The 10,000-nt window shown below is 39.5% G+C and overlaps 1 protein-coding gene across 1 annotated transcript in view; it reads right to left on the bottom strand.

The window, feature by feature from the left end:
- The window catches only part of cdh13 (cadherin 13, H-cadherin (heart)), a 909,098-nt gene that overhangs the window by 454,309 nt on the left and 444,789 nt on the right, over positions 1 to 10,000 (bottom strand). Inside the window, exon 7 of the mRNA XM_062035861.1 lies at positions 492 to 636. Coding sequence (XP_061891845.1) covers positions 492 to 636 — 145 coding nt within the window. The remainder of the gene's footprint in view (positions 1 to 491; positions 637 to 10,000) is intronic.

The following is a 10,000-nucleotide window of genomic DNA, read 5'->3' as shown; positions in this document are numbered from 1 at the left end:
CAAAACTATGAATGAACACATGTGGAGTTTCTTCAAAATAGCCACCCTTTGCTCTGATTACAGCTTTGCACTCTTTTGACATTCTCTTGATAAGCTTTAAGAGGTAGTCACCTGAAATGGTTTATATATATATATATATATATATATATATATATATATATATATATATATATATATATATACATATATATATATATATATATATATATATATATATATATATATATATATATATATATATATATATATATATATATATATATATATATATATATACACACACACACGTTAGGTCAGGAAAAAACACAGAGGCTATTTCATCCATACAAGCCTGTTTCGCAGGTTTCCCTGCTCTTCAGGGGATTTTGTGTTTTGGTCTTCTGTGTTTTTTCCTGACCTAACGTATATTTCGCTCTTCCCCAGTATTGAGCACTGTATAACGGATAAACCACAGTAACCTCGGCTATGTAAAAACCCTGGATGTCACCTACCTGAAGGGGACCCCTCCAGCACTTCTCCTGTGTAGCGTGTCTCTTTGAAAATGGGTCGGTTGTCATTCTGGTCGATGACCGTGATCACCAGTATAACTGGTCCCTCCACAAGATGTCCATTCAAGTCTGTGGTTGACACTTCCAGCTGTGTGAATGGAAGGAAAACATGTTTTACTAAGGTGGCATTATTTTTCTGGTTCTCAAATGACATCAAACCAACATTGCTCTCAACAAAACAAGGTGGGTGAATTGATAGTCTATCTCCTGCAATACAGATGAAACAATTTATATACAAACCCCGTTTCCATATGAATTGGGAAATTGTGTTAGATGTAAATATAAATGGAATACAATGATTTGCAAATCATTTTCAACCCATATTCAGTTGAATATGCTACAAAGACAACATATTTGATGTTCAAACTGATAAAACATTTTTTTTTTGCAAATAATCATTAACTTTAGAATTTGATGCCAGCAACGTGACAAAGAAGTTGGGAAAGGTGGCAATAAATACTGATAAAGTTGAGGAATGCTCATCAAACACTTATTTGGAACATCCCACAGGTGAACAGGCAAATTGGGAACAGGTGGGTGCCATGATTGGGTATAAAAGTAGATTCCATGAAATGCTCAGTCATTCACAAACAAGGATGGGGCGAGGGTCACCACTTTGTCAACAAATGCGTGAGCAAATTGTTGAACAGTTTAAGAAAAACCTTTCTCAACCAGCTATTGCAAGGAACTTAGAGATTTCACCATCTACGGTCCGTAATATTATCAAAGGGTTCAGAGAATCTAGAGAAATCACTGCACGTAAGCAGCTAAGCCCGTGACCTTCGATCCCTCAGGCTGTACTGCATTCACAAGCGACATCAGTGTGTAAAGGATATCACCACATGGGTTCAGGAACACTTCAGAAACTCACTGTCAGTAACTACAGTTGGTCGCTACATCTGTAAGTGCAAGTTAAAACTATCCTATGCAAGGCGAAAACCGTTTATCAACAACACCCAGAAACGCGTCAGCTTCGTTGGGCCTGAGCTCATCTAAGATGGACAGATACAAAGTGGAAAAGTGTTCTGTGGTCTGACGAGTCCACATTTCAAATTGTTTTTGGAAACTGTGGACGTCGTGTCCTCCGGACCAAAAAGGAAAAGAACCATCCGGATTGTTATAGGCGCAAAGTTGAAAAGCCAGCATCTGTGATGGTATGGGTGTGTATTAGTGCCCAAGACATGGGTAACTTACACATCTGTGAAAGTGCCATTAATGTAGAAAGGTACTTACAGTTTTTGGAGCAACATATGTTGCCATCCAAGCAACGTTACCATGGACGCCCCTGCTTATTTCAGCAAGACAATGCCAAGCCACGTGTTACAACATCGTGGCTTCATAGTAAAAGAGTGCGTGTACTAGACTGGCCTGCCTGTAGTCCAGACCTGTCTCCCATTGAAAATGTGTGGCGCATTATGAAGCCTAAAATACCACAACGGAGACCCCCGGACTGTTGAACAACTTAAGCTGTACATCAAGCAAGAATGGGAAAGAATTCCAGCTGAGAAGCTTCAAAAATGTGTCTCCTCAGTTCCCAAACGTTTACTGAGTGTTGTTAGAAGGAAAGGCCATGTAACACAGTGGTGAACATGCCCTTTCCCAAATACTTTGGCACGTGTTGCAGCCATGAAATTCTAAGTTAATTATTATTTGCAAAAAAAAAATAAAGTTTATGAGTTTGAACATCAAATATGTTGTCTTTGTAGTGCATTCAACTGAATATGGGTTGAAAAGGATTTGCAAATCTTTGTATTCCGTTTATATTTACATCTAACACAATTTCCCAACTCATATGGAAACAGGGTTTGTATTTGGAATAACTGTATCCACCAGATTCAATGCCCATGCTACTTATACAGAACAACAATCCAGGAAAATGGTGGAAAGAGACCATCATTAGGCTGTGAAAAGTGGCTGTAATGTACACTTAGTGTATTCCAGTGGGATGCTTGATATACCAATAATTGTATTGTTTGAAAATGGACTTTGCAGCATTTTGGCCATACATTTTATGCAATTATAATACCGGTAGATCATTCTAAAAGCCCCACAATCATGACCAATCCTGTATGGGGATTTAAATAATACATACAGTTATGCAGTGTTTTGCATGAATTTGCAAAATATCCTAGGGACAGAAATGGATGCATTTAAATGCAGAGGATCACTGTTGGTGTTTAATAGGTGCATAATTGTGTCAAGATGCTCCCTCTTGAAAAGGCAGGAAAGGACTATAATGTTGACCTAAAATATTTGGGCTCAACCTACCCACAAGTGCACAGTTGGTGCTGGCAACAATGTTTTTATAATTATGTCAATGATTATTTGCAAAAGCTTAAAGAAGTGCATTCTTTTACAACAAAGTCCCCATCCAACTCATATTATTTCCACAATATATGTTTGTTATGTTTATTTTTCTATTTTTTTATTTTGTATTAATCAATCCGACAAAATAATACACACTAACACCATAATAATACAATTCCAAATCCAAAACCAAACCCGGCCCAGCAACATTCAGAATAGCAATCAACGGAGCAATTGAGAGGACACACAAACATGACACAAAACAATCCAAAAGTAGTCAAACAAAAATGAATAATATCAACAACAGTATCGATATTAAAAACAATTCCAACATATCAGTGATTAGAAATCCCTCGTTGACATTATCGTTACAGCCATGTATAAAAAAAATAAAACAAAAACATTTAAAAAAAAAAAAAAAGAACAATAGTGTCACAGTGGCTTTTTTAGATGTTTAATTTTCAATCAAACTTACATTTCAGAACCTCCACCACCAACATTCTTTTATTTTTATCTCAGCTTTTACCTTAGAGTTACTTTCAGAATGACGACACGTTGCAAATCAATGACGTGTAATAAAAAAAATATATATAATAGCTAGTGTGTAATAAATACAATACTTAGAGCCTGATCTACTAAAGTTGTACATGCATTAAAACACGTGCACTTGATAGCACACGCAAAGCTGATCCACTAAACTTGTGCACAGGAGATTGTGTCTCCACAATTAGTTTTTCTTCAACATTTAAAATACTTCTTTGTGGTCCACAGAACATGGATCTTTGGTCAACATTTTGCACGGAATATGTTTTATAGACCGTTTTCCTGTCTGACGTCTCTTCAGATGCAACGTTTTGCGAGCTGTCCTATTTACGTGCCTCCACTTCGACAGCGTCTTCACCCTGTCATTCATGTTGTAGTTTCTAGCGCTTCCATAGCACGTCTACTGACAGATGTAAGTTCGAACTATACGCTAATTTGTTTTAGAAATGGCAACAGCTTAGGATGCATGTGCATGTACGAGCCAGTCTGCCCCACAACAAGAGGATAGAGAAAAAGAAGGAACTTATCGACTACAGCACGGACGACAATGTTGGACTTGCGCACTTTGGGTAATTATCTGTCATCTATGGAGATATCCGCTGACGTCACAATTGGGAAAAACGTCACTAATGGGACAAATGCCAGTTTTGAGGAAGTATGAAGGAAGGCACAATTGTTTTATTAATATCTCTGCCTTGCCTCCATGGTCTGATTTGACATTTTGTGGGAATTATGCAGGTCCCAAATGCATTAAAAACAGGTACTAATAGGTTAAAAAAATGGTTTTGCAGATTAGGTCCCTTTTAGGTTTGTACGGTACACCGGTATTAGTATAGTACCGAGATACAAATGAATCATATTCGGTACTATACCGCCTCTGAAAAGTACCGCGACACAAAATGTTACTGCATACGTCAGCAGCTAAATTAGGAGCCTTTGTTTGCTTACTGACTAATAAAAGAAAAAATGTCTTGTATGTTCACTATTTTATTTAAGGACAAACTTGCAGTAATATACATATGTTTAATGTACCATAATATTTTTTGTTAAAGTAAAGCCAATTATGCAATTTTTGTGGTCCCCTTTATTTTTAAAAAAAGTATCGAAAAGTATCAAAATAATCTTTACCTGCTTTGGACACAAAATTAGATTTAAAGTAGTGTCGCTTTTGTCACGATTGGCTTAGCCCGAGTAGGACCACAGAGCAGAACAAATAAATAAGAATGATAATAAAAAGAGCACTCAAAAAGAATGCACACTCTGTCATGATCCGTGGTCCGGATCGTGGTTTGTTTAGTTAGGTTCTGTTAGTTTTGGACTTCTTTAGTTCCCGTTTATTCTTCCTTGTTTGTTTTTGTCACCGTGGCGACTTATTGTGTTCATCTGTGTCTGATTAGTGCTCGCCCGCTCACCTGCTTCCCGAGCACTAATCAGAGGCATTATTTAAGTTACCTTTGCCAGTCAGTCGGCCTGGCTTCATTGATTACCGTATTTCCTTGAATTGCCGCCGGGAATATAGTAGTTGCCTGCCTAGAATTACAATTACAAACTCGTTTCGCAAAATAATTAGCGCATGCTTGGCACTTCCGCCGGGTCAAATATGAGTCATTAAATGACTTCCGCCTCCTGGTGGTAGAGGGCGCTAGTGATCCTTCTTGTGACTGCTGGTACTGCAGAAGACCGGTGCTGCAGAAGAAGACAACACGCAGCAAGAGTGAGCAGCCATTGTTTGCTTGCACTTTTACCATGGAGGATTACATATCTAAAATAAAACAGTTTTCTATACTGGACTTTCAATCGAAGCAGGAGGTAATAGTTAAAGGAAGATCTCCATCGAGACAGAGAGACTTTTAAAACTGAAGAAAGATAAGGAAGACTTCTATAGGAGCTGCACATGGACTCATTTATACCTAAAGGTAAGACCATAATAACGTTTTTTTTTAAATTAAATGTGATTTTCATGATAAGGTAAGCGCCGGAGTGAGAAGAGGTTTTAAAATAATTAGCGCATGCTTGCCAATCCCGCATGCTTTTGGTAAACGCAGGAGTGAGAAGAGGTTTTAAATTAATTAGCGCCCCGGCGGCTATTCAAGGAAATACGGTATGTCACACTGTTTACGTCTCGTTCATGCCAAGTACGTTTTGTTCATTCCATGCCATAGCTTCTTTTAATTATTAGCTTCACTTGTTTTAGGCGGTGTGGGGAATAAGAATGAACACTACAACCGCAGCTACAGGGAACGAGAAGTGTGATTGGAGCCAAAGCAGAGGAGATGAATGCGACTGGAAGGGTGAAACATCAGGAATCTACTGGTGTTGAGTTAAGGGACTAGTGAACTTAAGTAGTAGAAATAAGTTTCCCGTGACCCGGAAACCAGGCACGGCAACAAAAAGAAGATACAATAAACTGTATTGCTTGTGGTAAGTGCTAAAGCGTGTTCATATGTTGCCGTTCCTCTGAGGTTATACCCCACATCTCTTTCTACAAATAAACTTTGAATATTTGCAGGCTATTGATAACTTCTTGCTTTAAACACAATAAGCCGTGTCAAGTATTCTACGAAATCAGGAAATTTTAACAGTTTTGACCTTAAAAATAAGCTATTTGTGTGGTCCTTCAACCCCACATTATGGATAATTCTAAGTGCCCGTTTTTGTAAGATTGTTTAAGTTTGTGTAAGATTAATTGTTTTATAATTATTTATGCAGCTCCTGCATGTGTGTAACAAGGAATATAGAAATGTAATTGTGTCTCAGAGAGTGTGACTCCTTCACGTAAGTACAATATTTAGCTCACTCAAAAAGGAGGCACACTCGAGGTGCGAGAAACGGAAATCACACACAGACGATGTGGAGAATAAGAATTAACACTGCAATCGCAGCCCCGGGGAACAAGGAGCGTAAGTGGAGCTAAAACAGAGGACATGAACACTACTGGGAGGGTGAAACATCAGGAATCTACTGGCGCCGAGTTAAGGGGCTGGATAACTTTTTTGTTTAACCTGACATCCCATGGACAAAGATAAGACCTTCTGGAGGAAAGTTATGCGGTCAGATGAAACAAAAATGGAGCTGTTTGGCCACAATACCCAGCAATATGTTTGGAGGAGAAAAGGTGAGGCCTTTAATCCCATGAACACCATACCTACCGTCAAACATGGTGGTGGTAGTATTATGCTCTGGGCCTGTTTTGCTGCCAATGGAACTGGTGCTTTACAGAGAGTAAATGGGACAATGAAAAAGGAGGATGACCTCCAAATTCTTCAGGATAACCTAAAATCATCAGCCGGGAGGTTGGGTATTGGGCGCAGTTGGGTGTTCCAACAGGACAATGACCCCAAACACACGTCAAAAGTGGTAAAGGAATGGCTAAATCAGGCTAGAATTAAGGTTTTAGAATGGCCTTCCCAAAGTCCTGACTTAAACGTGTGGACAATGCTGAAGAAACAAGTCCATGTCAGAAAACCAACAAATTTGGCTGAACTGCACCAATTTTGTCAAGAGGAGTGGTCAAAAATTCAACCAGAAGCTTGTGGATGGCTACCAAAAGCGCTTTATTGCCGTGAAACTTGCCAAGGGACATGTAAGCAAATATTAACATTGCTGTATGTATACTTTTGACCCAGCAGATTTGCTCACATTTTCAGTAGACCCATAATAAATTCATAAAAGAACCAAACTTCATGAATGTTTTTGGTGACCAACAAGTATGTGCTCCAATCACTCTATCACAAAAGTTGTAGAAAGTATTGGAAACTCAAGACAGCCATGACATGATGTTCTTTACAAGTGTATGTCAACTTTTCACCACAAAGGTAAGTAGTCAAGAGGAAATAAGTATCCTGTGACCCGGAAACCAGGCACTGCAACAAAAAGTAAATAATGACAGTTTTCTTAGCAAAATGTTTAATTCTTAATGATTTGATTTGGTTTCGGGTATTTGTGACATCTGTGTAGTGTGCACAACTGCTGTTGTGAGTTTGTTTTCCTTGTTTATGCATAAGTTACGATATTTTATAAGAAAAACACACCTACCAAGTTGGTAATGACGCCGTGATACTAAATTGTAGCATTTCATTCAAACAATGTATGGCATCTTGTTTAAATAACGGTAGAATTATGCTGTTGAAAAGTAGCAGTGCTGTTTCCCATTATCACTGTTGTTCTTTGAACTTTAAGATGCTGAGCTGATTTGAATGTAAAGTGGAAATAAAGTGGGCCCGTTATGAAAAGCAGGCAGAGCATGAGGGAATGTATTACAAAGTAACATATTGATCTTATGACGCCGACAAAAAAAAAAAAAGCTTGACTTCAGAGTACAAAAATACCCGTAATTGGCAGTGTTTTGAAAGAACATTAATTATTAGCCTTTTTGTTTAAGCCGTGTCTGAGCAACCGGTTCTAAATCTTTGAAAAGAGAAAGTGTATTCCTTGGTGATCTCGTTTGTAGCTTTAAGGCTGGCGTTTCAAGTTTTCAACCAATTGAGACATCAGTGAGTGTATTTCAGCAGAAGATAAATTGTTTAATCTGCCCGTAAGCAAAAGACTGCTTGCCAAAATTGTTTGTTTTTGCGCGCTGACTTTTTTTTCCAGGAGGCTTATCGCAGACATCCTTCTCGGACATGTTTCATCACATCAGCAGGAAAAGCTCTCTAACGCGGTGGTGCACAAACTTTTTTGCACCACGGACCGGTTTAATGTAAGCATTGTTTTCACTTGTGCCGGATAAATTTAGCAAGAATACACTACCGTTCAAAAGTTTGGGGTCACATTGAAATGTCCTTATTTCCAATGAAGATAACTTTAAACTAGTCTTAACTTTAAAGAAATACACTCTATACATTGCTAATGTGGTAAATGACTATTCTAGCTGCAAATGTCTGGTTTTTGGTGCAATATCTACATAGGTGTATAGAGGCCCATTTCCAGCAACTATCACTCCAGTGTTCTAATGGTACAATGTGTTTGCTCATTGGCTCAGAAGGCTAATTGATGATTAGAAAACCCTTGTGCAATCATGTTCACACATCTGAAAACAGTTTAGCTCGTTACAGAAGCTACAAGACTGACCTTCCTTTGAGCAGATTGAGTTTCTGGAGCATTACATTTGTGGGGTCAATTAAACGCTCAAAATGGCCAGAAAAAGAGAACTTTCATCTGAAACTCGACAGTCTATTCTTGTTCTTAGAAATGAAGGCTATTCCACAAAATTGTTTGGGTGACCCCAAACTTTTGAACGGTAGTGTAAGTGCATGAAAAATACAACTCACTATAACGCTGAATTAGTGTTTCTTTGCAATGAGATCCATTCGGGGATCGCGGGGGGTGCTGGAGCCTATCTCAGCTACAATCGGGCGGAAGGCGGGGTACACCCTGGACAAGTCGCCACCTCATCGCAGGGCCAACACAGATAGACAGACAACATTCACACTCACATTCACACACTAGGGCCAATTTAGTGTTGCCAATCAACCTATCCCCAGGTGCATGTTTTTGGAATTGCGAGGAAGGAACCCACGCAGTCACGGGGAGAACATGCAACTCAACACAGAAAGATCCCGAGCGCAGGATCGAACCCAGGACCTTCGTATTGTGAGGCAGACGCACTAACCCCTCTTTCACCGTGCTGCTCCTAAGCAATGAGATGCAGATGGAAATCAGCCTTTGGCTACAATATGTCCCTTTTCTGTCTAAAATGTTCATTAATGCGCATTGTACCATGTCACAAAGTTACACTATATTGCCAAAAATATTTGGCCACCCATTCAAATAATGAGAATCAGGTGTCCTAATCACTTGGCCTGGTGTATAAAATCAAACACTTATCCATGGAGACCGTTTCTACAAACATTTGTGAAAAAATGGGCCGTTTTCAGTGATTTCCAGCGTGGAACTGTCATAGGATGCCACATGTGCAACAAATCCAGTCGTGAAATTTCCTTGCCCCTAAATATTCCAAGGTCAACTTTTTTATAAGAAAATGGAAGAGTTTGGGAACAACAGCAAGTCAGCCACCAAGTGGTAGGCCACGTGAACTGACAGAGAGGGGTCGGCGGATGCTGAAGTGCATAGTGCAAAGACTTTCTGCACAGTCAGTTGCTACAGAGCTCCAAACTTCATGTGACATTCCAATTAGCCCACGTACAGTACGCAGAGAGCTTCATGGATTGGGTTCCCATGGCCGAGCAGCTGAATCTAAGCCGTACATCACCAAGTCCGATGCAAAGTGTGGGATGCAGTGGTGTAAAGCACGTCACCACTGGACTCTAGAGCAGTGGAGACGCCTTCTCTGGACTGATGAGTCACGCTTTTCCATCTGGCAATGTGATGGACCAGTCTGGGTTTGGAGGTTGCCAGGAGAACGCTACATTTCGGACTGCATTGTGTCGATTGTGAAATTTGGTGGAGGAGGGATTATGGTGTGGGGTTGGTTTTTCAAGAGTTGGGCTTGGCTCCTTAGTTCCAGTGAAAGGAACTTTGAATGCTCCAGGATACCAAAACATGTTGGATAATTCCATGGGATGGCACTTCAAGTTCATATGTGAGTAAAGGCAGGTGGCCAAATACTTTTGGCAATATAGTGTATAACAAATGGCAACTTC

Source organism: Entelurus aequoreus, linkage group LG24, assembly GCF_033978785.1.
Source record: "Entelurus aequoreus isolate RoL-2023_Sb linkage group LG24, RoL_Eaeq_v1.1, whole genome shotgun sequence".
Classification (NCBI taxonomy): Eukaryota; Metazoa; Chordata; class Actinopteri; order Syngnathiformes; family Syngnathidae; genus Entelurus; species Entelurus aequoreus.
Note: the sequence above shows the minus strand (reverse complement) of the source record. Positions and strands in the feature narration are given on the sequence as shown.